Source organism: Callorhinus ursinus, unplaced genomic scaffold, assembly GCF_003265705.2.
Source record: "Callorhinus ursinus isolate GAN/ISIS: 27379988/994484 unplaced genomic scaffold, GSC_fseal_2.0 scaffold70, whole genome shotgun sequence".
NCBI lineage: Eukaryota > Metazoa > Chordata > Mammalia > Carnivora > Otariidae > Callorhinus > Callorhinus ursinus.
In genome coordinates this window covers 1,458,586-1,486,095 of record NW_027397132.1, presented here as the reverse complement: position 1 = coordinate 1,486,095, position 27,510 = coordinate 1,458,586, and the positions used below count along the sequence as shown (strand labels likewise).

Genomic DNA, 27,510 nt, shown 5'->3' with positions numbered 1-27,510 from the left:
ACTTTTTACACAACCAATCGGCAAGAAGGAGGAGTGGGAAGCGCCGGCTGTCCCATCCGGAAGGGGCGGGGCACAGCGTCGGAAGCAGCCAATGGGCGGCAGGGAGGCAGAGCCTCCGTGGGAGGGCGGCGGGAACTGTTCCGAGTCTCGGAGGCGGGTCAGGTTCTGGATCCATGGAGCGGGCGGAAGGGCCGAGGTGAGCGGTGCGTGCAGTGTCCCTTCGCGGTCGCCCTCCCGGAGGCCCACGGCGTTCCAGACCCCGGGAAGGAGACCGCGGCGCTGGGCGAGCCCGCGTGGAGGCCCCGGAGCGGGCTCCTCGGCGCTCCCCGGACCCACTGTCCTTTGGGGCGCTTTACGGTCGGGGTGGGCGGGGGGATCCGTCCCGCTCCCAGGCGGGCTCTGCCCAGACGTCTGGACGCGTCCGTGGACTGGCAGCCGGAGCACGACATCCCACGAAACTGAACTCATTTCCTTTCTACCTGGTTTCTTTCTCTTTTCTTTTATTTGAAAATTGAGGTTATTTGGGGGAGGCTTCAAGGCACATGCTAATTTGCATACCCTCACAGTTTTTAAAAAATGCAGAACTTTTGCATCCCCTTGAGTATGTCACTGCTGGCTGGTAACCCAGTTCGGAGGGGCGAATCTCCGGCTAGCCCTGCTGCGTTCAGTGTCAGGTTCCTGAACCCAAATTCGCTGTCCGTGTGTTTAAATGTTTCATCCCCCGTCCTCAAAATAAATATTGGAAGTGGATTTGTGGCCTGTGGTGTGTTGCCAAATAAGTAAGTGTCAGGGAAACTTCTTTCCATTTTGTGTTGTCATCTGCAGTTTTCTCATTTAAGAAAAACCTGAATGAAATTTTTTGCAAGGTAGAACGAAGAGTAAAGATGTTTGTTGCTTATTTTATAAGGGTTTATTGAGGGTCTGCTGTGTGTTAGCAGTTGTGGGAGGCTACCCAAAGATTTCTCTCGCAGGGAGGCTCCTGGGTTCTATTAAACCCACATTACCAATTAAGCCGCTTACAAGAAATTGCTAAATTAATGAACATAAGGAATGCATTCTTGGGATGAGCAGGAGTTTGCCAGGCAGAGGAGGAAGAGGGGAACAGTCTAGACAGACCTGTATAGAGAAGGTGCAGTGTCTAAAAGAGCTTGCGATATTCAGGAAACAGTTTGCTGTGACTAGAATATAGGTAAAATTGGTGAATGGAGGATTGGAGAGAAAGAAAAGTAGACTGGGGTCTGGTTTTTCATATGACTGGATTTTCATATAGCAGACAGTGGATGCTAGATTTTTTTTTTCCCTGAAGTCTATTTTTTTTTTTTTTAGTAATCTCTGCACCCAATATGGGGCTCAAACCCAGGACCCCGAGATCAGGAGTCCCATGTTCCTCCAAATGATCCAGCCAGGCACCCCTATGCTAGTAGATTTTTTAAGCAAAGAAGTTATTTGTCCAGATTTGTGATTTCTAAAGTAACTGGTGGTAGCATGGAGGGTGGTTTGGAATAGGGAGAAAGTAGAAACAAATTGGTTGTGTAACTCTTAAAGTAGGTACAGCAAGAACTTTAGGGGTTTTAGCCAAAACAGCAGTTAATGGCCTGGATTTGGAAGGGAGATTCAAAGGCTCCTGTGGAAATAGTTTTATAACAGGTACCTGGTTTCTAAGATGGTTTTGATTTTCACATAAACACTGTATTTCCTACCATACCCTTGGGTTTTCAAATCATGTGAGAAGTGTTGCTTTCGCTTTTCAGAAGAAGATCCCACTGTTGCCAAAGATTATTGGCCCATAGGTTGGGGGTACATGTGTTTCGTAGATCCCAGCATAATTAAATTTCTAAATATCCATTGCATTGGAAGTATCTATTCAGAAGATTTTTTTGACAGAAGTGTAAGACTTGTAGGACAACATTTATATTTGTGAATGTAATCGATGGATATGTTAATCTAATAAACGAATGCATTGGACACATTAACTATTAACAGAGATGAATCATTTCCTGCAGTTAAAACCAGGATGAAAATACATAATAAATGCATACTCACTTTGTTTCTTGTAACTGGTGTCTTTAGTACAGAACTTGCTAAGGCCATCAAACCTATCGATCAGAAGTCAGTCCATCAGATTTGTTCTGGACAGGTGGTACTCAGTCTAAGTACTGCTGTGAAGGAGTTGGTTGAAAATAGTGTGGATGCCGGAGCCACTACTATTGGTAAGTTCGGGACAGTTTTAAGCCACAGGGAGCCATCAATTTATACTCTTATTCAAGAAACCCTTGTGATTGTAATGAGACAATCAAATGTTGGTATACTGAGAAATTTTATTTTTTAAACTTAAATTTAGCATCTCTTAGGTACCTAATACTTAGGTAGATAGTAGTAATAATAAAAGCAGTTAACTTTTATCGTGTTCTTACTAATGTGCCACACGGCTATTTTTAAGATGCAGAACAACTTTATGAGATAGGAATTATTGTTATATTTTATCTGTTTTACAAATAAGAAAATGAAAGCACAGGAATTTACTTTTTTTTGAGGTTCTACAGCGAGGATAATATTCTGGGAAGTCTGATTCCATAGCCTAATCTCTTTAATGATTGTGTTAAAATTATCCTTTTGAAAGAGAGATAGGAAGGAAGGAAAGAAAAGAAAACTATTTTATCTGGGTTAATAAATTGCCAAGAAGACCTTTAAAAAAAATGAAATATACCAAATGACAATAGTACATTTAAGTGAGTATAGTTACGACTCATCTTTGCATTAGGTAAGTTATAAATAAATACTGTCAGTATAAAGGCTTTTAATGGATCAGTTCTTTGAGAAATTAATATGTTAAACTTTTCAGATCTAAGGCTTAGAGACTATGGGGTGGATCTCATTGAAGTTTCAGACAATGGATGTGGGGTAGAAGAAGAAAACTTTGAAGGCTTAAGTAAGTTGAATTTTTCTAATCCTCTTTTAAAATATGTGGGCAAAATGTTTCAAAAACTTTGAGTAACACTGTCTTGGGAAACGCAAAAATGACTTTTTTTTTGTCATGACCAGTTACTTTGGTAGGTATTGTGACTATTCAGTGGCATATCACTTGAGACATCTTGGGTCTTACTGTGCACCTCTCTTTCAGCTCTGAAACATCATACTTCTAAGATTCAAGACTTTGCTGACCTAACTCAGGTTGAAACTTTTGGCTTTCGGGGGGAAGCTCTGAGCTCACTTTGTGCACTGAGGTGATACAATATTTTTGTCTACTAACTCGACCCCTTATAAAAATCTCTGAAAATGAAAACGTATGGATTAGTGGTTGCTTATACTTTTCCATCCTGAAATGCCTCAAGCTCTAACTTCCACATTCCATTTTATCTTACTGCCAATCAGAGTGGTAATACTTCTGAAATGTAAGCAATGAAGTGAAGTAAATAGTCTTGTAAAAAAATTGTTGCCCTTGTTAAAGCAGTAGCTTCTCAGTGTCAAAATAACACAAGGATTGTAAGTTACAGACAGGTCGGTTTTAATTTATTAAAACATTTAGGAAAAAAATTTAACCAAAGTTCTTATTATATTTAACACATTTCAAATTTCTATGAATAATTATTTATACATTGGAACCATAATATTTTTTGGATCCTTGTTAAAAATTGTGTTAGAACTGTAGGAATAAAACTGAGAAATACATCTTTATTCGTTAATATGTAAGCTTTGAGATCTTTTGTTTTGCAGTTTATCCAAAAAACAAATATCAAAGCTTTTATCAAAACAGAACATTTACAGAACTCTCTGTCTCACTGTCTGTTAGGTGCGAAACCTTAGATTCTACGATGACTCCTCACTCATAGAAACTTTCTTGGATGATCTCAGAGGGGTCAGCATTTTTTCAGGAGGGGTTTTAGAGAACAGAAGTAAGAAAATGAGCATGTGATGCCCAGCACCTGTGAATTTCTGACCCCGTGGCGCCTGCTCTCTCTCACAGTGATGTGACTATTTCTACCTGCCACACATCCGCGAAGGTTGGGACTCGACTGGTGTTTGATCACAATGGGAAAATTGTCCAGAAAACCCCCCACCCACGACCCAGAGGGACGACTGTCAGTGTGCAGCAGCTATTTTATACACTGCCTGTGCGCCATAAGGAGTTTCAAAGGAATATTAAGAAGGTACAGTAAATCCAGAACCCCAGCTTCCCAGAGCGTTGGTGGCGTAATGTACATACGTAGTAAAAGATCCCCCACACAAAAGTAAACTGAAGTTAACTCCTCAGTGAATTCTCTTCCCCGAATTTTTTTGGGAAGTGCTTAGTTTGCCTTTTCCCACCAAAGACTGAACTTTAGGTTGATTTACTCCCACCAAAGCACATTTATTAAGTGTTGTAACATGGGAATGGGTTCTTTAAGAAGTAACATGTTTTAATTTTATCTGTAGTTTTGTTTGTTTTTATTAAGGATTTTATTTAGAGAGAGTGTGTGCACATGAGCAGGGGGAGGAGCAGGAGAGGGAGAGAGAGAATCTCGAGCAGACTCTGTGCTGAGTGCGGAGCCCATTGCGGTGCTCCATCTCACAACCCTGAGATCGCAACCTGAGCCAAAATCAGGAGTTGGACACTCAACTGACTGAGCCACCCAGGTGCCCTCTATCTGTAGTCTTTTAGTAAGATTATTTTTCTTGGTTTCCTGAAAAATGAATTATTACAACTTTTTTTTTTTAAAGATTTTATTTATTTGACAGAGAGAGACACAGCGAGAGAGGGAACACAAGCAGTGGGAGTGGGAGAGGGAGAAGCAGGCTTCCCGCGGAGCAGGGAGCCCAATGCGGGGCTCGATCCCAGGACCCTGGGATCATGACCCGAGCTGAAGGCAGACACTTAACAATTCAGCCACCCAGGTGCCCCCCATCATGACTTTTTTAAGATTTTATTTATTTATTTGACAGAGACACAGCGAGAGAGGGAACACAAGCGGGGGCGGGGGGGAGGGAGAAGCAGGCTTCCCGCGGAGCAGCCCGATGCGGGGCTTGATCCCAGGACCCTGGGATCACGACCTGAGCCGAAGGCAGATGCTTAACGACTGAGCCACCCAGGCGCCCCTACATTTTTTCTTACTTGTTTATTTATTAAAGATTTTATTTATTTGTCAGAGAGAGAGAGAGAAGCAGGCAGAAGGAGAAGCAGCTCCCTACTGAGCAAGGAGCCCGATGCGGGACTCGATCCCAGGATCCAGGGATCATGACCTGAGCTGAACACAGATGCTTAACCGACTGAGCCACACAGGCGTCTCTTTCTTTTTTATTTAAAAATGAAAAAATTTTTGTATAGAGAAAAACTTTTTTTGTACCTCATGGTAAAAAATCAGTGCTTCAGAAATTATAGGAATAAAGAACTCGTACTTGCCAGAGATGACCACTGTTGATGGATTGGTCTATGTCTCTCCAGACTCCTTTTAGTTTCATGTTTTTATAAATCTTGAAAAAATTTTTGAGATGAGTTAATTAACTAGTATAATGAAATCAAGCAATACAGAATATGGAACATTTAAGTAATGTAGAGTTGTATGTGGTAGAAAGTTGATATTGTGTCTGCTGACCTCCCAGAGTTTGGTGTATATCCAAACATGTATACAGATGTATAGAACCTTTATGCATATGTTTCAATTTTTATCTTAACAATTAGGATCCTATTATATATTGTAGGTATCTTTTTTGGCTGACTCATAATTTTATTCTTTATCATTCTGTCATGTTATGGATATCCCATAATTAGCTCCTTGTTGACGGTTGCTTATGTTTTTAATTTTTCACAATTACCGATTGTTCCAGTGAACATTTTTGTAATATACATTTGTGCCACTCTTTCTTTTCCTTTTTTTTTTTTTTTAAAGATTTATTTATTTGAGAGAGAGAATGAGATAGAGCATGAGAGGGGAGAGGGTCAGAGGGAGAAGCAGACTCCCCGCTGAGCGGGGAGCCCGATGCGGGACTCGATCCCGGGACTCCAGGATCATGACCTGAGCCGAAGGCAGTCGCTTAACCAACTGAGCCACCCAGGCGCCCTGTGCCACTCTTTCTATAAGAATAAAATTCTAGAGGAAGGATCGCAAGGCCTAAGGGAACGCACTTTTTGATTTTTATAGCAGCAGGCATGGGGGTGCCTGGGTGGCTCAGTCAGTTGAGTGTCTGACTCTTGATTTCAGCTCAGGTCATGATCTCAGGGTTGTGGGATCGAGCCCGGTGTCAGGCTCTGTGCTCAGTGGGGAGTCTTCTTGAGATTCTCTCTCTCCCTCTGCTCCTTCCTTTCCCCCATCCCTGCTCATGCTTTTTCTCTCTCTAGGAAAAGAAAAAAAAAGTACACATGGAAATAAAATTGGAGCAGTGGGCATGGACACCGTGGGCATGAGAGAGGTGTGGCTAGAAACCTAAGCCTATGAGTTCTCTTTTACACCACGTACAGAGATATACGTGGGAGATGATTCATGGCTCATTCTTTCAGGGATAATCTGCCTTAGTTGTGCGCTGATATGAGAACCTTGAGTTGGATGTTTTAACTTGAATCATTTAATTCTTGTAGGGTTAAAGTGACGTGGAGTCTTGCATTTGTGTTTTTTACACAGGAGTACGCCAAAATGGTCCAGGTCTTACATGCATACTGTATCATTTCAGCAGGCGTCCGCGTCAGTTGCAGCAATCAGGTTGGGCAAGGGAAACGGCAGCCGGTGGTATGCACCAGTGGGAGCGCCAGCATAAAGGAAAATATTGCATCGGTGTTTGGGCAGAAACAGGTAGTGGTGACCAGTTATTTAAGAAACATTTTATTGCTCTTGTAGTTAGAGCAGGTTTCCACTGTCCTTTCCAAAGAATAGAGAATAAAATCCAGTAATTGATTTTCCTTTTTTAAAGATTTTTATTTTTAAGTAAGCTCTACGCCCAACGTGGGGCTCGAACTTACAAACCCTGAGATCAAGAGTCACACACTCCACGGACTGAGCCAGCCAGGCACCCTTAATAATTGATTTTTGAATTAGGTACTTATCATAAAAATTAATTAAAAAAAAATAATTTATTTATTTGACAGAGAGAGACACAGTGAGAGAGGGAACATAAGCAGGGGGAGTGGGAGAGGGAGAAGCAGGCTTCCCGCTGAGCAGGGAGCCCGATGCAGGGCTCGATCCCAGGACCCTGGGACCATGACCTGAGCTGAAGGCAGACGCTTAACGACTGAGCCACCCAGGCGCCCCCACAAAAATTAATGTTGAGAGCTGAAAGATTGTTTTGTTTTATTCTAGAGAAGAAAACACTCCTTTTATTCTCTGTCTGAAAAAATATGTTGTGGGCAATGTATCGGTTATGGATAAGTATGAGCTCAAGTGGTTCATCTTTCTAATAAAAAAATTACAGTTATTTTTACTGCCAAAAGCAGCTGTCGAGACTCTGTGCTCTTCATGTGAGTAGCCTGACCAGGGAAAGAAAACGCACAAAGCCCTCGTTCTGTATCTTCCTCTCTGAAGTTAGGTTCATCCTACTTTTGTTAGGAATTAACTGTGAATCTTGTTTTCTTTTAGCTGCAAAGCCTCATTCCCTTTGTTCAGCTGCCCCCTAGTGACTCCGTTTGTGAAGAGTATGGGCTGAGCGGAGCAGATGCTCTGAATACCCTGTTTCAGTGAGTAGATTTCTGTGGGGCGGAGATTGCAATCAGATGTTTTCTCTGGAGTTTTTTGTTTTTAAAGATAGTGATTTTAAGGCTTATAGTTTCTTTTTAAAAATCTTTAAAATTTTAAAATTTATTTTATTTATTTTTTTAAAGATTTTGTTTATTTATTTGAGAGAGAGCATGAGCAGAGGGGAGAGGGAGAAGCAGGTTCCCCACTGAGCAAGGAGCCTGCTGCGGGGCTCCATCCCAGCTCCCTGGGATCATGACCTGAGCCAAAGGCAGACGCTTAACTGACTGAGCTACCCAGGTGCGCTTTTAAATTTTTTTAAACTTAAATTTAATTTAGTGTTTTTTTTTTTTTTTTTAAGTAAACTCTATGCTACGAGTGGGGCTCAAACTCACAACCCCGAGGTCAAGAGTTACATGCTCTACTGACTGAGCCTGCCAGGCACCCCAAGGCTTATAGTTTCTTATGTTCATTATAAAATTGTAGGCATTATTGATTCCTTTCTTTCTTCTTCTTTTTTTTTTTTAAGATTTTACTTATTTGAGAGAGGAGAGAGATAGCAAGAGAGAGCATGAGCAGGGAGGAGATGGAGAGGCAGGCTCTCCTTGAGCAGAGAGCCTGATTTGGGGCTCAGTCCGAGGACCCTGGGATCATGATCTGAGCCAAAGGCAGATGCTTAACCGACTGAACCACCCAGGCTCCCCAGAAAGAGGATTTCTGTAAAGGGGTCTGTTACTTAATTTGTTCCATATTCTGGGTCCCTGGTGCATTTTAGGGAGTTTCCTGTTGAATTCGCCTTTGTGGTAAAGACAATGTTTAGTGATCAGTTAGAATAACTTTTAATTTACGTACAGATTGTGCTTTATGGGGATTCGGCAGAGCGTAATAAGAGGCTGTTCCCTTTAGTTCATGCCTTACCCAGCATCTTGTCCGGCATCATTACTTTTAGTGTAAGAAAAATTGGCATTTTCCCTACTTGGGATTGGCTGTGGGATGGCCCATGTCGCTCACTCTCCCTCCACTTGCCTGTGACTTATATGCCTAAAATGAAAGGTGGGGACTCACTGTGGACAGTCTGTTCTTAATAGAAGTGCGCATATCCCTGAGGTAGTTCACGAGTAGAGTAAGCACTTTCACAACACCTTAGTAGACAGGAGTTTGCTGATGGAGAGCAGATTTTTAAAGGGCAGGCAATGTAGGCAGATATCATGAATACAAGTAGTTAGACTCCTTAGACAGCCAGTGGGATCAGCTGGAAGGTTCCAGAATGTGAGTCTGAGGTGAAACTCATTCCATGCATGGAAGCCAAGAATTTAATAGGGTGAGTATGAGAGGAGAGCTGAAGCAAATCTGTTTTGAACCCACTGCATAGCCTGTGGTGGATTTGTTGACCGCAGGCTGTAGAACATTCTGCAAGATCTGTGTTCTTTTTATGATTTATCAGAATGGAACACAGATACGCATTAACCGAAATGTTAATACTTAGCACGTCACCAGGTATCCTGTTTTTGTTTTTACTTTAAGAACGTGCTCTCTGGTGTGTTACTAACCCTTTTCATTCTGGAATCCTGCCCTTACTGTATGGACATTGAACAGCATCTCAGGCTTCATCTCTCACTGTGCTCATGGTGTTGGAAGAAGTTCAACAGATAGACAGTTTTTCTTCATCAACGGGCGGCCTTGTGACCCAGCAAAGGTATTTAAAGATTTTTCTGTATTAGTCTTTTCTTTTTGTCTTTAACTTTTAATTTTATTCATTATCTAATAAGGTCTCCTGACACAGGCAATTTACATGAAACATAGGACTTTGACTCGGAAACATGGCTTTAAATTATCTTATTTCAGCCATTTAAAGAAGTCTACTGGGCGCCTGGGTGGCTCAGTTGGTTAAGTGACTGCCTTCGACTCAGGTCATGATCCTGGAGTCCCGGGATCGAGTCCTGCATCGGGCTTCCTGCTCAGCAGGGAGTCTGCTTCTTCCTCTGACCCTCCCCCCTCTCATGTGCTTTCTCTCTCATTCTCTCTCTCAAATAAAGTTAAAAAAAAAAAGTCTACTATACAGTTGTTTCAATTATGTGTGTGTGTGTGTGTGTATACATATTGATAACCCACATCTTTATTACCATAGAAATTATCACTATTTGTACAAAGTAAACATCTCAACATTCACCATCATGTGGACTTTTCAGTCAAGACTGACACATGAGCATATGCTTTGTATTTTCTCCTCTTCTGTCCATTTTTCAGGAAAATTAGGGCCCAGATACCTTCTGCCTCATACTGAAGCTGTTTGTCCTGATAGGGTTACATGGATATTAGTGGTTCAGTTTTTTTTTTATTTTTTAAGATTTTATTTATTTGTCAGAGAGAACGAGAGAGAGAAACAGCACAAGCAGGGGGAGCGGCAGGCAGAGGGAGAAGCAGACTCCCCGCTGAGCAGGGAGCCTGATGTAAGACTCGATCCCAGGACTCTGGGATCATGACCTGAGCTGAAGGCAGATGCTTAACTACTGAGTCACCCAGGCCTCCTAGTGGTTCAGTTTTGATTTTGCATCTTTAGCAACATTGTACCTGAGTCACAGGTTCTGATTTCCAGTGATACTTTAAAATGACTTCTAACAGATGTGGTTCAACCTCTGCATTGTCCACTGCATTATAGAAGGTGCGATTTTATAGTTTGTCTCTGACCCCGTTTAATAATCGCATTATAAAGTCATGTAAATACATTTCTGTGTATCTTAGCATGTGTTTAATGAGCATTTAAATTGCACCTGCAGCATGTTAACAACACTGGAGTTAACATAACCAATAGATAAATAAATAGGCTGCGCCTCTGTCTTTTGATATTTCTTCAAAAGTGTCTTTGGATTGGAAAAAGATTCAGGCTTGGGGGTTGGTGATTAAAAATATCCCTTTGAGGGGCATGAGGAAACCTTTTTGGGCAATGGATATATTGATGATCTTTTTTTTTTTTTAAGATTTTATTTATCTATTTGACAGAGACACAGCGAGAGAGGGAACACAAGCAGGGGGAGTGGAAGAGGGAGAAGCAGGCTTCCCACTGAGCAGGGAGCCCGATGCGGGGCTCGACCCCAGGATTCTGGGATCATGACCCAAGCCGAAGGCCGATGCTTAACTGAGCCACCCAGGCACCCCTTGATGATCTTGATTATAATCTTACTGACCTTGACTGTAAACTTACCAAAGTGAATACTTTGAATACATGTACTTCATTGCAGGACCACTCTGCCTCGATAAAGCTGTTAAAATACATCCCTCTAGTTAGAACAGCGTGTTGGGGGACAGATGTTCTTTTTTAATCTTTGTTTTGTATGTAGGTTTCCAGACTTGTGAACGAGGTCTATCACATGTATAATCGACATCAATATCCATTTGTTGTTCTTAACATTTCTGTTGATTCAGGTAAGTTCCACTGAGCTCTCTGCCACATTGCTGACTTACCCGTAAAAGAATAAAGTGAAATTATAAGGCACTGATAATGACCAGAAAGAGACTTTTGTAGCAATACTTACTGATAATGTATTTTTCTTTTTTGTTTTTTTACATTCAGACTTTTAATTTTATAGACTAATTTTTTATACAGGCTTTTCTGCTTTCTGCTTGAGACCAGGTTACTTGTATTATCAGGAAAATGTGACTGTTTCCTGGCACCCAAGGGAGAAAGCAAACTAAATGTTCTCCCTGATTTTAAAAATAATGCATATTTTTCTTCTGATTGGGAAAATTCGTGTTTATTGTTACCTAGTATTTTTTCTAGGCACTTAGAGATATGTACACACCTTAAAAAAATAGGTAGTGATATACATACCTGCTCATAGCCTTTGCAGGAAGAAAATAATTTTGAGTAAGTTTGTATTAAGCTCTTTATCCTTAGACATGAATGTTTTCTTTCTTCTATGTCATTAAAAATTATTCAGAAACATGATTTTAGTAGCTGCATTCATTATATTCCCATATACTGATGTATCTTAGACCTTTTTTTTTTTAAGATTTATTTATTTGAGAGAGAGCGCTTGCATGTGCATGCACAAGCAGGGGATAAGGGGCAGAAGGAAATAATATCCGAACAGACTCCCTGCTGAGTGCAGAGCCGGACGCGGGGCTTGATCCCATGACCCTGAGGTTGTGACCTGAGCTGAATCCAGGAGTCATACGCTTAACCAACTGAGCCAGCAAGTCGCCCAGTATCTTAAACTTTTTAATTTTTAGCCTTTTTTAAGCTGTCTTCAGGTTTTAGAAATTTAAATACTATCCTTATAATTAAATTGCTATCTGTAACTTTGGTTATTACTTAAGATACATTTCTAGAGCTAGAATTACCGTGTCTGTGACTGATCATGCTGTATTAATTCACTCGTCTACCAGTGGTATACTGGGTAGTGTTATATTTCACCAAAATCAGTGGGTGATAGAAGGACCTCATTTTAGCTTATAGTTTTCTGTCATATGTTTTCATGTGTTTATTTGCTTTTTTTTTGTAAATTACCCATTCGAATACTTGCATATTCCATCCATTTAATAAATGGTTTATCTTTTTCTTGTTTATTTGAAAGAGCTAATTTTATAGTTTATGAATTTTAATCTGGACATTGCAAATTTTTTTTTTCATTGCAATGTTTTTAATAGTACTTTCACGGGGCACCTGGGTGGCTCAGTCGGTTAAGCAGCACCCTTAGGCTCAGGTCATGATCTTGGGGTCCTGGGATCGAGTCCTGCATCAGGCTCCCTGCTCAGTGGGCAGCCTGCTTCTCCCTTTCCCTCTGCCCCTCCCTCTGCTCATTCTCTCTCTCTCTCTCTCAAATAAATAAATAAAATCTTAAAAAAAAATAGTACTTTTGGTAAGTGCAAGTGAAAAAAATAGTAGATGGGGAAATTTCTGTTGTTAAAGGTGATTTTAAACACAAGAAGTATCTTTTTTTTTTTTTTTTGCCTTAGAATGTGTTGATATCAATGTCACTCCAGATAAAAGGCAAATTTTACTACAAGAGGAGAAACTTCTATTGGCAGTTTTAAAGACATCTTTGGTAGGAATGTTTGACAGCGACGTCAACAAACTCAATGTCTCTCAGCAGCCGTTGTTGGATATGGAAGGTGAGAGAAATACGGGTGTATGGACAGCTTCTTAAACTCACAGCTACTGTGATACTTTTCCTTATTTTTTTCCTGAGGGATAGTTTTTTTGGACACGGAACGAAATCTCCTCTTTAGACAGAGGATGTGTCACACTCGACAGTGTAGACGTGAGGAAATCTGATTAACGAGAGAAATGGCAGGCACGTCCGGCAGATCTGGGGATGTGGTCTTGCCAAGACTCAACCGTTTCTCTTTAGTAAACACTCCTGCTTCGGCTGCAAGCCTTTTGTTCATTTCCAGAGCTCTGAAAAAGCCAATTCTGACCACTTTTGCCCATTTTCTCATTTGTTTGATGGAGTGGGGAGTTTCTGGGGCCCTCACTCTGCCATTTTCCCACACGTCACCCCCGTGCCTTCTACACTGAGTGGTATGTTGGAATGAGCATTGCTACAAAGCTGATCCATATCTGTAATAGTAATATGCACAGTTATTATTTTACTGCCTGGTCATACGTGATCAGCCGTCTGTTTAAGTAGTTTGATTCTTTTTTATCCAAACCACGTGTAGCCGGGACATCTGGGCGGGGGACCAGAGTTGAGCCCGAGATGCCCTCCTTGGCAGAGGGAAGAGTTGGCTACTACCTCCCCTGATGGCCATATCTGCTCCTTGGGGTGCATCCTGTCTTCTGTAGGCCAGCTCGCCCCGATCTCCATGTTTGTATGTGCAGAGATGGAGGTGGTGGGTGCCCCTCATTGTGTCCTCTGAGGGGGGAAGACCAGAGCTGCTGAGGGAGCTGAAACTAGGGTTTGGTGGAAAGCTAAGGTGACAGATGAGTATTGCTCCCAGTGAGAGGAAATGGTTTGGGGATGAGGCTTTGTAAACAGAAGGTAGAGGAGTTGCTGTAAGTCGGGGTCTTAGGGGAGGGGCAGGGATACGGAGCAGCTCTGTCCTCACATTCCCTAACACCGCAGGGGTGGGGAGAGGTGGATTTGGAAGATAGCAGGCAGGCTCTCGTTTTGATAATCCCGGAATAAGGTGGAGGTGAAGTTCCCGAGGGCTGAGGTGGGGCTTGAGCACAGAAACTTAGACAGTAGAGTGGCAGAGCTTTGATGTGGACGCTGGGAGCCCCCATCGGCCCTGCTTGCTCTCGGTGTGGGGTGCTACGGATGTGGGTGTGCGTGGGGATGGGGTGGAGGATGGGCCGTTGCATACACAATCTTTGTGGAACTGGCCAGGGTGGCATCTCTGAGCCAACTCACAAACACTTTGCCAGAGGCTACTCTATAAAGATAACCTGCTCAGAATATTGGGGCATCCCAAGGCACAGTTGAACCAATGTCCCTTTTCAGCCATTTAACTGAATACAGAAACACACATAAGTGTGTGAGCCCTGAGGTCAAGGAATAGCACCCCTAAACCACCCTGGGACTCCTTTTCTTCCACCGCCTCCCCCGGTGGTGACCGTTTTCCTGACTTCTGACACCACAGATTCGTTCTACCTGCTTTTAATTTGAAGCCACCTAGTATGTAGGCTTTTTTGGGATTTGTTTCAGTGTCTCGTATGACTCATCCATGTCACATGGGGCACCTGATGCGTTCCCTCTCTTTGCTGTACAGCATTCCCTTGTATTTACATGCCATGGTTTGTTTGCGGACAGTTGTGTCATTTCCGGGATTGGGCTGTTGTGACTCACACAGCCAAGAACACCCCCGTCTGTGTCTTTGGCGGGCATGGGTGCCATTTCCAATGGGAGCAGCAGTGCTGGCTTGCTTAGATTCAGGAGCTCCCCCCAGAGGGTTTTCCAAAGCCATCCTACCGATTTCATTATCCCCAGCAGTATGTAAACATTCCTTTTGATCCTCACCCTCGTGAACTTTTGTCGTGTCTTAAGTTTTTACCCGCGCTGGTGAGTATACAGTAGCATCCCGCTGTGGTTTTAATTCATGTGCCCTTTATGATGAACGTGGAACCGTTTTCATATGTTTGATCAGCCGTTTGGATCCCTGCTTTTGTGAAGTGCCTGTTCAAGTGGAAACACCCTCTGATTCCATTTCCGTGCAGCCCCTGATACTCTTCTCTGTTCATTTATCTACTCAGGTCACGTAGTAAAAATGCACTCTGCAGAGATGGACAAGCCTCAGCCAGCAAAGCCGGATAGTCCCGCTTCGTTAAGGACCGGAGAAGAGAAAAGGGCAGTGACCATTTCCAGACTGAGAGAGACCTTTTCTCTTCGGCACACGACGGAGGACAGGCCTGAGGGCCCGAAGAGCCCGGAACCGAGGCGGGTTTCCCCGAGACAGAAGAGACACGAACAGCTTCCCGGCGCTTCAGGCTCTCTCTGCGCCCGGAGGCCCATCCCTGGCACAGACTCGCGTGGCCCCCAGGAGGAGGTGGTGCGTTCAGCTAAGGGCCCCTGTGACCGCAGGGACAGGGGGGACACGGAGCAGGACTTGGGGCATAGCTGCCCATCAGCCAGCCCGGGGGAAGGGCTCGGCAGCCCCGAAGTGGGCGGTCACGCCAGCAAGGAGATTTACCAAGGAAGTGTGGAGTCTTGGGCGGAGTCACCTGAGACTGACCGTCGCTCTGCAGACCCCGAAGGCCATCTAGACCAGGAGGATGGCGGTCGGACACATGGAGTCTTGTCTCGACCCGCCGATGTGTCCTCCTCAAACACAAAGCGTTTTAAGAAAGATGGAATTCCTTTCAGTTCTGACACCTGCCAAGGGTTGGTGAAGACTCAGACCTCACCAGCATTTCAGGTTGACGTGGCTGTTAAAATCCATAAGAAAATAGTGCCCCTGGCCTTTTCTATGGGCTCTTTATCTCAACGAATAAAGCAGTTGCAACAACAAGAACAGCGAAGAGAAGGCGCACAGAATTGTAGGAAGTTCAGGGCCAAGATTTGCCCAGGAGAAAACCAAGCCGCAGAGGAAGAACTCAGAAAGGAGATAAGGTAAAGTTCTTCCTTAGGAGGATTTGTGCTCGTGACCGTGAGCTGCAGCAGGGGACAAGGCTGATCCTTCCAGGCTCTGCTTTTGCTCCCCTGGGTGTCTTCTGCTCCGCCCGCCTCTCCTCTCCTGGCTTAGGGCACCAGTGTGGCCCCGCCTCAGCTCCAGGGTCTGGTCCTCTGGCTGCCGGACAGACGGACCTGCCTGAGGGCCTTCCCCGCACCACAGACCTGGCACATCCCCACCTCAGACCTGCCCGAGCTCCTCTCTCTTCCTCTCCTGGCCCCCTTTCTCTCTGCCTTCTCAGTGCTCCTTCTCGAAGATTCTGATTTTGGAGTCTGTCTCCCCTCCACGGATTGGTCATCAATTAGCCTCACTGGTGCATCCTTGGTGATGCTTTTTCCATTCACCTCCTTTTTGTTGCCTCTCATGCGTGGCAAATTAATTTTCTTTAAAGAACTCTTTCTCTGTGAAACCTTTGAAGAATTGTTTCCTTAGGTTTTCTTTGCACATCCTTTCCATCAGTCAAAATTAATCAGTCCTTCGTTGATCCCTACCTCATTCCTCTTCGTGAAGGTTTCCAGCTCACAGCAACTCCTCCCTGCACTGAATTCATGGTGATTTTTGGAGACATTGCCATTTCTTGTTATTGATTTATTTTTAAAAATATTTTATTGTATTTATTTATTTATTTTAAAGATTTTATTTATTTGACAGAATTAGTGAGAGCAGGACCACAAGCAGGGGGAGTGGAAGAGGGAGAAGCGGGCTTTCCGCCGAGCAGGGAGCCCGATGTGGGGCTCGATCCCAGGACCCTGGGATCATGACCTGAGCCGAAGGCAGATGCTTAACGACTGGACCACCCAGGCCCCCCATTTTTTATTTTTTAAAGATTTTATTTATTTGTCAGAGAGAGAGCACATGTGTGTGCACGCACACAAATGGGGAGAGGCAGGCAGAGGGAGAAGCAGGCTCCCTGCTCAGCAGGGACTTGATCCCAGGACACTGGGATCATGGCCTGAACTGAAGGCAGATGCTTAACCAACTGAGCCAACCAGGCGTCCCTCATTATTGATTGATTACCAGAAATTGTAATGCATTGTCAAACTTGTGATTTCCAGAGGATTGCCTCCGGTAAGACTAAGTAATAAAGGGAGTCAATTTAGAGAAAACTATTAATACTGATAGTAGAAAATACTCATCACCATCACTTTGTTGAGAATAATCATGTATAATGTGATTTCTAAAAATGAATTCTCTTGAAATGTTTAACTTTTATCTTTTTAAATGTTATATGTGTTTTGTCTGAGCAGGTACTGACATATGCTGTGACTTGTACAGAGTGCATTGAGATTTTGTGGCACTTTTAGTCTGGACTGCTAGGCTTTGCTTAATTTTGATGATCAAGTCTTCAACAGCAACCAATTTATTATACTCCCTTGATATCCACAGTGCCTAGCTTACATTGAGAAGGGTTTTCAGGAAATAGTTCCTTTAACGCATGTGTGATTAATGGAGGTGAGCCTCTTCCGGTGGGCTCTGGGGCCTGTGAACCCTGAGGGATGCAGGGATGAGCCAGGCTCCTTGCTCACGCACACGCATGATCATGGAACACGTGCTTGATGGGGAAAAACCTGGAAGGTGCCCAAAATGAAAACTAATTATACTTTCCCCTTGGATTCTTTTAGTCCTCTCAGTGAGTGAAATCAACTGTAATTTTTAAAAATAGTGATTTTTTTTTAAAGATTTTATTTGTTTGAGAGAGCGCGAGCATGAGCAGGGGGAGAGGCAGAGGAAGAAGGACAGGCAGATTCCCTACTGAGCAGGGAGCCCAATGCAGACAGAGGTTGATCCCAGGACCCTGAGATCAAGACCTGAGCCAAAGGCGGATGCTTAACCAACTGAGCCACCCAGGTGCCCCCAAAATAGTGATTTTAAATCAAATATTCATCGATCACCTGTCGTCATGGTTCTGGAATTTGGGTGCACATAACAATCGATGAGGAAGCTTATTTGAAAAGCAGCACTTATGGCCAGCCTCAGGAGATTCTGCTTAGTAGATCTGGTAGATCGTGGGCGTGGGGCCCAGGAGTCTGCATTTTGACAGGTACCCCAGTTGGTCACTTGGAGAACCCTGATGCACAGTGGGCCCAGCATTGGCTTCTGGCCTTCAGTGCACAGCTGCTGGATTGCCTCTTGGTTCTGAGCTGTGGTTCTGTTGAAGACTTTTTCCTGAGACACATTCCGAGTGAAAGAATAGGCAGTAATTGAAGGTACTGTGGTCGTGTTTACCAGCTTTTGTGTTTATATTTTGAGTTATAACTAAATACATCAAAGTCGTAAAGTTTTGCTATGTTTTAGTTCAGGTTGGGAGATACATCTGCAAAGACAGAATGCCTGAGTCTTCGGGCCAGTACAGTTTCTTCCCGTGGGGTATCTACCTGGGGAGCCGGAGCACAGAATCAGAGCCAGGGAGTTGGCCTTCGTGCCACTTACCCGTGTGTTGCCTCTCAGCTCAAATCCACTGTACTTTGCCCTACTTTGCAACCCTGGCGCCTGGACCTTATAAGCCTTCTTTTCTGGGGCGCTGCCAGACTTTATCAGTAGGGGGCACTGGAGGGACATCGCAAGACACTGCCTGAGCCCGGCGTCTCTCCTTGCTTCTTGGCGGCCCTTGTCTTTTCCTCCTACAAGGCAGCTGCCAGCAGCAGTCCCAGCATTGCTCACTCTCTTGCAGCAGCAGACCTAGCGGACTTATTTTTATCCGGTGGGCTGCAGGTCTGAAGCTCAGCCGGGGAGGGGGAGGGGTGCTCTTGCAGGAGTTCCTTCTTTGGACGCACTCCCTCATTCCTGGAGGTGGGAGCTGCCTCCTGCGTTTGCTACTCCCGTGTTTCTTAGCTAAGTAGTTAATCACCTTATACTGGTTTCCAGTACCTTGTTAGGATTTTTCCCTGTTCAAATCATGGGTGTGGGTTTTGTGGCTTGTGGACTCTGACATGGAATCACTACTAGGAATGGTCCCAGGAGACACACCTTTGAAGACAGGGTTTGGGGATTGGTTTGGTTCTGCCCTTGAACTTGAGCTCCGTGCTCGGCTCCTTGCCAACAGGAAATGGGAGGTTAGTAACCTGTGGCGCATGGAGGCGTCACTGTTTGACTCTCACCCATGGTTGACCGGTGAGGCACCCACCCGAGTAGGTCCCACGGGGGTCCAGGTGGCTTCTGTGCTGTGGGAGGGACCTTCCTCGCTGGAGCGCTTACAGAAAGAAGGGACTGTCTCAGGACCGTCTGAGAACCAGCGCGCTTCGGCGGCAGCTCTGACAGTCTCATGTCCTGCGGCCACAGGGCCGATGCTCATGAGTTGTGTGGGGTGGAGAATGGCAATGTCAGCGTCCCCATGGAGATCAGTGGTGGTTCTGAGCCACGTCTACACTGATGCCCGCAGTCACTCACGGAGTTAGACTTCGGAGCCACCAACCAAACTACCTGTTGGTGAACTTAGCAGGTATCAGAACGATTGATACCCGGGATTGGTAAACAGGTGGTTTTATACACTGCTGGTGGGAGTGCAAACTTCTGTAGGTCCATCAAAGTAAAAAAAATGTACGTCCACATCTAGGGATTTATCGTATAGAAATGCCCCCAGAATAGTGCGGATTTATGTCCGTGAACGTTTGTTGCAACGTTTTTTTTGTATTACTTGAAATGGAAACAGCTGAAATGTCCTTTAGTAGGGAATTTGTCAGACAAATTATGGTACATGAACACAGTGAGTTCCTGTATGCCACTGAAAAGAATGAAGGAGATCTATCCATGTGGGTCTGAGAAAGCACCTAAGATGCATTGTTAAGTGATGGGAGTAGAACAGCATGAAGAATTAGGATTCCATTTTTGTTTGTTTAAAACAACATGTAGACAAAAGTCTGGGAGCTTATGTGCCAAATGAACAGTCGTAACTAATATATCTCTGGGGAGCTGGATGAATAACTAATGTTATCTTTAGAAAGTGGCATTATTAGGGGTGCTGGGGTGGCTCAATCGGTTAAGCATCTACCTTCAGCTCGGGTCATGATCTCAGGGTCCTGGGATCAAGCCCTGCATCAGGCTCCCTGCTCAGCAGGGAGTCTGCCTTTCCCCTTACCTCACTTGTGTGTCCTCTCTCTCTCAAATAAACAAAATCTTAAAAAAGAAAGTGGAATCATTAGGAACTTTCTGTTTTATGTTTTTATATTGTTTTGTATTACAGTCTATGAAAAGTAATCTTTTAAAATTGTAATGTCTCATAACGAACATTTTCTACATGCAGTAAAGCGATGTTCGCGGAAATGGAGATCATTGGGCAGTTTAACTTGGGATTTATAATCACTAAACTGAATGCAGACATCTTCATAGTGGACCAGCATGCTACGGACGAGAAGTACAACTTTGAGATGCTGCAGCAACACACTGCCCTCCAGGGTCAAAGGCTCATAGCGTAAGTTCATTCTGCTGTTCAGAATTCTCCGTGTTGTCTTCACACCTAAAGTTTAAAACCTAAGAGCTTATATGTGTGTGTGTCTCTGTTTTTTAGCCACAAGCATCCCTATGGCAGATTTTTATATTTTTTACATAATAATAGTCATAGCTGCCATTTACTGAGTGCTTGTCAGGTACCAGGCACTGTTGAAACACATTTACACGCACTAACTCATTTAATCCTCCCAGACCTACGAGGTGGCTACTATTCCCACCATCGCTTCACAGGTGATTGCACAGAGGCGCACAAACAGCGGTTAGGTAACTTTCCCAAGTTCATACAGCTAATGTGTCATTTTTTTTTTTAAGATTTTATTTATTTGACAGAGAGAGACACAGCAAGAGAGGGAACACAAGCAGGGGGAGTGGGAGAGGGAGAAGCAGGCTTCCCGCCGAGCAGGGAGCCCGATGCGGGGCTCGATGCCAGGACCCTGGGATTATGACCTGAGCCGATGACAGACGTTTAACTGACTAAGCCACCCGGGCACCCCGTTATGTGTTAATTATCAAGCCTTTTGCCTTTTCTGGTTGGCCAGAAAAATCATCTTGATGAAGGGCAATTTATGGTATGTCGTGTGTTCATAAAGGCAGCCAGCCTGTGTGTCAGTCCTCAGCTAGACGAGGTCAAGTCCCCTGATTAGTCACTGCAGAATTTGGTATTTCTCTCTCCTTTGCCAAACTGACCATTTTACACTGACCGCTTTACAAGGTGGTAGGGTGTTTCGTGTAAACCAGAAGTCCATGAGCCAAGTTAGAAGAAGAGGTCCTGAATTTTTACTTGGGAAATTCAGTGACGTAGAGAAATACACTCAGATCCCAACAAGAGTAGATCCCGGCGTGAAGAAATGTTCAACTACAATAGTCAGCAGGGAAAATACACTTGAGTTTACGGAGTACTCGATTTCCTATGGAATGGATGAATTCTGTTTATTTTCAGCGGGTGTAAATGGTAACAATAAAAACATTCAATAAGCTCCTTTATCAGGGCGCCTGGGTGGCATAGTCGATTAATTGTCTGACTCTTGGTTTTGGCTTGGGTCATGATCTCAGGGTCGTAAGATCGAGCCCAGCATAGAGCTCCGCGCTCAGCAGGGAGTCTGCTTGAAGATTCTCTCCCTCTGCCCCTCCCCCCACTCATGCTCTCTAAAATAGGTAAATAAAATCTTTTTAAAAATAAGCTGCTTTATCATGCTGAATTATTTCTGCCTTTTTCACAGAGGTCTTCTATTTTTCAGCCATTTTACATAAATAATGTCTCGTTCGTGGCATTTCAGGTTGGCTCAGGTAATCACAGGCCACTCAGGGTTCCTGGTGGGCCATATTTCAAGGATAACGATCATAGGTCTGTCCTTTCCCACCAGGCCCTGCATGGTCTGGCCCTTCCTACGCCCTCACCTCCTCGTTTTCCATGCTCAAGGAGACACCTCAGGACACCTTCCCTGACCCCTGTCTCTAGGTCGGTCTCACTTGCTCTGTGCTCTTATGGACTGGGTGTCTCCTCTTCCTGATTGGCTGCGTGCTTCGTGATTATAGTTTGACTGCTTGATGAATGGCATTCTTCCCCACCGGTCTCTTACTCCGTGAGGGTGGAGACCTGGCCATCCTATCTCCTGCCTTTATCAGTCTGTCTCATGAAGGGCTCGGTGATTCCAGGAGGACAGATGGACGGATTGCCCCGCAGATAGATGGAGAGAGGAATATCGCAGGCTCGGAAGGGGCAGGATAGCAAACAAATGCTCTTTATTCTGCTTTCAGAGGCCTGGAACATAGCGCGGGAGGGAAAATGCCATCTTCATGTTCTCCCGTTATCTTTAAGGAGCGGATTGAGAGAAGCCTGGGGCCGTGGGGGTGGGGTGGCAGACTGAGGAAAGCCAGCTGCTTTTGTGGTCATTTTAACTTTAATAAAAGAAGATCGAAGGGGAATTCTCAGGCAGTTATGTGACCGGAAAGGCATGTAGCTCAAGAAAGTGTTGCTACTCACGTTGCTCTTTTTTTATATATATATATTTTTTAAAGGTTTTATTTATTAGAGAGCGAGCGAGAGAGAAACAGCATGAGAGGGGAGAGGGTCAGAGGGAGAAGCAGGCTCCCCGCTGAGCCAGGAGCCCGATGTGGGGCTCAATCCCAGGATTCCGGGATCATGACCTGAGCCGAAGGCAGTCGCTTAACCAACTGAGCCACCCAGGCGCCCTCGCGTTGCTCTTTGAAAGGAATTCAGAGAAGCACGTACTGGTTCGGTTTCCCTTTTGCTTTGTAGCTAAAGGTTTAACTTCAAAACTGGGTTTGAGTCTCCTCTCTGTTCTTTCAGACCCCAGACTCTCAACTTAACGGCTGTCAATGAAGCTGTTCTCATAGAAAACCTGGAGATATTCAGAAAGAACGGCTTTGATTTTGTTATCGACGAAGGGGGTGAGTTATTAGGACTACGAGGTGCGTCCTGTTAGCGCCAAGAACAGTCTTTGAGGTTCTGTGGGTCAGTGTATTTCATCAGAGATGGACACGGTTCCCCCAGAAAGTGTTGCTGCTTTCCTCTCCCGGCGTTCGTGATCACATAGCACTGGAGGGACACGTGCTCTTCAAATAACCGAGTCTTCTCCAAATCTTATTCTTTTAGCTCCAGTCACCAAAAGAGCTAAATTGATTTCTTTGCCAACTAGTAAAAACTGGACCTTCGGACCCCAGGACATCGACGAGCTGATCTTTATGCTGAGCGACAGTCCTGGGGTTATGTGCCGCCCTTCCCGAGTCAGGCAGATGTTTGCCTCCAGAGCCTGTCGGAAGTCCGTAAGTAAAGAATGCTCGTCTGCGGGCACAGTGGCCGGGACTGCCGTGGGTCGTTGTATGGAACACAGCCACGAGCTTCTGTAAGCATATGTGCCCCGGAAGCCAGGGTCGGCGCTCTCTCTGACCTCTGACCCGTAATTGCAAGCAGCATGCTCTGATAGAACTTTCGCCGATCCCAGAGCGGTGAGCTTTCTAGGCCCGTGGTTTGTCTGTGGACGGGGAGGAACATGGGCAGATGACCGTTGCTCCTGCCGGCCCTAAAGGCCACTGCGCGGGGCTTTGCAGGTCCTTCCGTCGGTGGGCACCTCACTGGGTGTCCTGTTGCACTGCCGCCGCTCAGGCTGTCCCAGAGGTGGTGGCAGTGGTGGGTGATCGGTCTGATGTCCAGGTAGGTGCATCTGGATCACCTGGCCCCTGGGAGCGGCCAGGACGCCCTCCCTTCATCAGATACTCCCTGAGCCCTGGCTGTGCGGCCCGGCCTGTCCAGGTGCTGGGGGGGGGGCCCAGGTGACAAGAAGGGTGAGGTCCTCGCCCTTGTGGAGCTTATGGTTTAGTGGGGAGGGAAAGATGTAAGCAAAATAATGACAACCTCCAACACCAATAGGTTCAGAAAAGAAGTTAGAACAGCGAGGGGCTGGGGAGTGGCCACGGAAACCCAGGCAAGCCGTCGAGGTGACGGCCAGGGAAGGGCTGTCCGAGGAGGGGGCATCTGAGCTGATGCCTGGAAGGGGACATGGAGCCCCTCGGGGACGAGCCCTCCAAACAGAGGAGACAGCAAGTGCGAAGATGGGGAGGTGGTGGGATTGGGGGTGTTTGAACCCAGCCCGAGGCTGCCCGTGTGATGGGAGCGGGGCCAGGATGCGAGCGCAGCGGCGTCCGGGGCCCCCCGGCATGGGGTCTGGCGGTCCCGGCGGGCCCCTGGGAGCTCGCGCTGCTTGGAGGCTGTGATGGTGGAGGGCAGGCCGTTGCAACAGGGCGCCCAGTGAGGTGCCCGTCGCCGACGGAAGGATTTGTAAAGCCGTTGCTAGAGCGGAGAGGGGGCGGCGGGGAAAGCAGTGGCTTGCTCACTTTTGGGGGAGGGGTGGCCTAAAAGCTGTGTTGTATCTGAGGCCCCATCAGGCTGTAATTGGACGTGGTCTGAAAGCGGTCGGATTAATGAATCAGAGCTCAGGGGCAATGTCAGTGCCGGAGGGAAAACTTGGGGCACTTTACAGCTTTGGGGTTGGATAACATTACTCCACGGAGGGGGTCACTTAGAGCAGAGACCGGGGCCCGGATCTGCCTTCCATCTGCGGGGCTTTGTTTGAGGAAGACCTTGTGCTGGTGTCCCAGTCCTGGGGTGAGTGCGAGGCCGTGCCGACGGGCCTGTGCTAACAGCCGGGCATCTTAGAACCCTGTCTCAACGTGCCTCAAGCTCCCTCTGCACCCCGGCAGGCCCTTGGTGCTGCAGCTCTTCCTTGTCCTGTGTGCTGAGCCTTATGGGCTCCCCTCTGCCGCACCCCGAGGGGCCCAAGCTCCGCCCTGCCGGCCCTTCAGCCCTGTCTGCTCGCTCAGCTCCTGCCACACAGGCCACCCCCCAGTTCCGCAGCCGCTCCAGCCTTCCTCCCGCCTCACCTCCCTCCTTCACGGACCTGGCTCCCTCCGTCCTCAGCTCCCCCCGAGCACCCCTCTGAAGCAGCCTCTCCCAGGCCCTCGGGCACAGCCCCCTGCTTGATAGTTGCCTGTTTCTCTCCAGCATGGCAGAGGCCTGCTGCGTGTCCTGCCTCTGGGGCGGTGCGTGGCACGTGGAAGAAGGAAGGGGATGCATAGGCTCAGGCTTGTGGCCTGTCACCGTCTCTTCTTGTTTCTCAGGGGCTCAGTGTCTCTGTTTGCGTGGACCCCGCTCATTGCCACGTATATGTCAGATAGAGAAATGTGCTGTGGAGAAAAGCAGGGTGAGGGCCACAGAGGGACAGACGGGGAGTGCTTGGAGTCAGGGACAGAAGCCTGAAGGGAGGGGCAGTGAGACATGCAAGTATCTGGGGACGGAGTCTCCTGGGCAGAGGGCATAGCCGGTGCCAAGGTCCTGGGGCAGGTGCTTGCGGAGTCCATCTGTAAGAGATGAACTGCTGGAGTGGGGGCAGGGAGGGATGCGTGCTTGCAGGTGCGGGCACTAATCAGGTGATGCATGTGGGCTCTTATCCAGGTGAGAGGCAAGAGCTGAGAAGGTGAGCCATGTGTGTGATCTGACGTGCCTTTTTTTTTTTTTTTTTTTTTTTTAAAGATAGGGGCATCTGGGTGGCTCAGTTGTTAAGTGTCTGCCTTCAGCTCAGGCCATGATCCCGGGGTCCTGGGATTGAGTCCCACGTCCGGCTTCCTGCTCAGTGGGAAGCCTGCTTCTCCCTCTCCCGCTCCCCCTGCTTGTGTTCCCTCTCTCGCTGTCTCTCTTTCTGTCAAATGAATAAATAAAATCTTTAAAAATAAATAAAAGGAATTGCTGGCTGCTGAGTGGAGAACGGCTGGAAGGGGGCCGCAGGGAGGCCTGTTAGGGGGCCCTGCGGTCGCCGAGGTGACAGGTCAGGGCAGTGGGCCACAGGCCGTGGTGGAGCCGCCGAGACTGGTGGGATCCTGGGCAGGTTTGGTCGGCGTCTCCGGCCGAGGTCTGCTGCTGTGCAGGAGTCACCGAGGGGCTGGATTTCCCAAAAAGGTGGGGGCCTGAGATGGTAGAGGGTAGGTAGGGTTCCTTGGAGGAAGATTTCTCGGGGAATGTTGTTGAGTTGTAATCTGGTCCATCTTTGTTTCAGAGAAAAATGCTCCTGAAGAGTTGTTATTCTGACCAAAACCCATAAAACTTTAAATCGCTGTCTCCTATTCAGGTGATGATTGGAACTGCTCTTAACACAAGCGAGATGAAGAAACTCATTACCCACATGGGCGAGATGGACCATCCCTGGAACTGTCCCCACGGAAGGCCGACCATGAGACACATTGCCAACCTGGATGTCATTTCTCAGAGCTGACAACGCTTCTCATTTTATAGAACTACACATTTTATTGCAGATTTTTCTGGTTCCAAAAGCAGGGTTTTTAACTAGTCACTTGTTTGCAAAAGAACCTGCTGTTTTAAAAAAAATTACCAGATCCTTAGACGTGATCTCGAGAACCTTTTCAAACCACATGGAGCATTGCTTGCCACGTTTTTTGTTCTGCACTTGAACGTGTGCACGTGTACAAGTAAGAGCCCGTCACAGAAATAGGAAGAACGCCTTGAAAGTCACTCAGGCCTCCCTCTGCTGCAGTGGCCTGAGCTATTTTAGTCTGCAGCTTTCAGCCTGTAATATGATTAAATTCCTAATGGTTTAATTTCATAAAATTATGGTCCTTTTGGGTTAGTGGCTCTCAAGCCTAAGGCACATTAAATTAAAAAGAAAAAAAGGAATAGAAACAAAACCCAACCGGAAGAAAATGGCCCAGGTGGGGCTGGGGCCTGGGGTCACTATTTTTAAATGATCCCCCGTGCAGCCCGGGTGGCAAAGCGCTGTCGTAGGCAAGGGGAAATAAAAGATTGATTTTTCTCTAAATGCTGCGATTTCCTTTCCTTGGGGCATGGATTGCAGGATGTTCTTGTTGCTGGCCCTCCGTGGTACTGGAGAGAGCAGAAACTGTTGTCAAATAGTTTTTCATAGACTCTCGTCCCGTTTGAACCCAGCCAGAGACGGAGGTCAGAGTGCCCTCTGTGGACCCAGAAGGCTGTTGATGTACAGTGACCAGTGTGGACCAGCCGCCCTGTGCTCACCCACCCTCCCAGCTTCCGTTTGCAAACGTAGAATTCTTCAGATGTCATGAGACAATCAAGTAATCACTGTCATGTGTCAAAACACTATGCAGCTGTGCCCTTCTGTAGGCTCTCATTTGATAATTGCTGGAACTCTGCAAATTGGGGTCTGGTAGGCACCACCTCCATCTCCACCGCCAAGACTGCTGTGGCCTAATCTGAGAACCCTAAATTTTGTGACCGAAATGGCCAGAGGGGGGCTCAGAAGATGTGGTTGAGTGAGGGGTCATAAAAAGGGGCAAGTATCCTGGATTGGCTGGGTAGATTACCCCACCCAATCTAGCACCTGTCTTAAAAGTTGGAGAACCTCTCTCAGCTGATACCGAAGAGGTAGGAAGGCCACCTCTAGAAGCTGGAAAAGGCAAGGAAATGGGTTCTCTGGAGCTGCCAGAAGGAACCAGCCCTGTTGGGCTCCTAACTTAGAATCCTAAAATGATAAATTGGCGTTGCTTTAAGCCACTTAAGTTTGGAGTAATTTGTTTAGGACATTGGAAAGCCGCCGGAATTCTTGTGTTACGGTGAAGATTAAGGCTGCGAGGCCACGCGGCAATTAGCAGAGCTAATTGCTAGGAGAACCCGGGTCCAGGTGCGTCCAGCTCCAGGTTGGCCTTGACCAGAAGGGCTGGGCCCTGATGCTCCGGGGCTTCTCAGCCGGCGGCCCCTTTAAGGGCGGGGCGGGCGGGGCGGGGCCCGCGGTTGCCTGGAGACCGGCCCGAG

General features: G+C 46.3%; 1 protein-coding gene across 3 annotated transcripts; it reads left to right on the top strand.

Annotated features, from left to right (window-relative positions):
- Positions 1–26,539, top strand: PMS2 (PMS1 homolog 2, mismatch repair system component). Of its 3 annotated transcripts, XM_025863782.2 has the most exons (15): positions 1–196; positions 2,071–2,210; positions 2,843–2,929; positions 3,122–3,224; positions 3,965–4,148; positions 6,594–6,761; positions 7,542–7,639; positions 9,234–9,333; positions 10,976–11,060; positions 12,594–12,749; positions 14,830–15,685; positions 19,987–20,154; positions 22,504–22,604; positions 22,810–22,979; positions 25,835–26,539. In XM_025863782.2, the coding sequence occupies exons 1-15, from the start codon at positions 174–176 to the stop codon at positions 25,976–25,978; spliced, it is 2,583 nt and encodes an 860-aa protein (XP_025719567.2). In that variant the 5' UTR covers positions 1–173; the 3' UTR covers positions 25,979–26,539. The 3 variants fall into 3 exon arrangements, with proteins under 3 accessions (XP_025719567.2, XP_073742477.1, XP_073742478.1); XM_073886376.1 differs by lacking the exons at positions 22,504–22,604; positions 25,835–26,539 and having other exon boundaries at positions 22,810–22,971; XM_073886377.1 differs by lacking the exons at positions 1–196; positions 2,071–2,210; positions 2,843–2,929; ... (2 more) ...; positions 6,594–6,761; positions 7,542–7,639 and adding an exon at positions 7,805–7,937.
- The last annotated feature ends 971 nt before the right edge of the window (positions 26,540–27,510 follow it).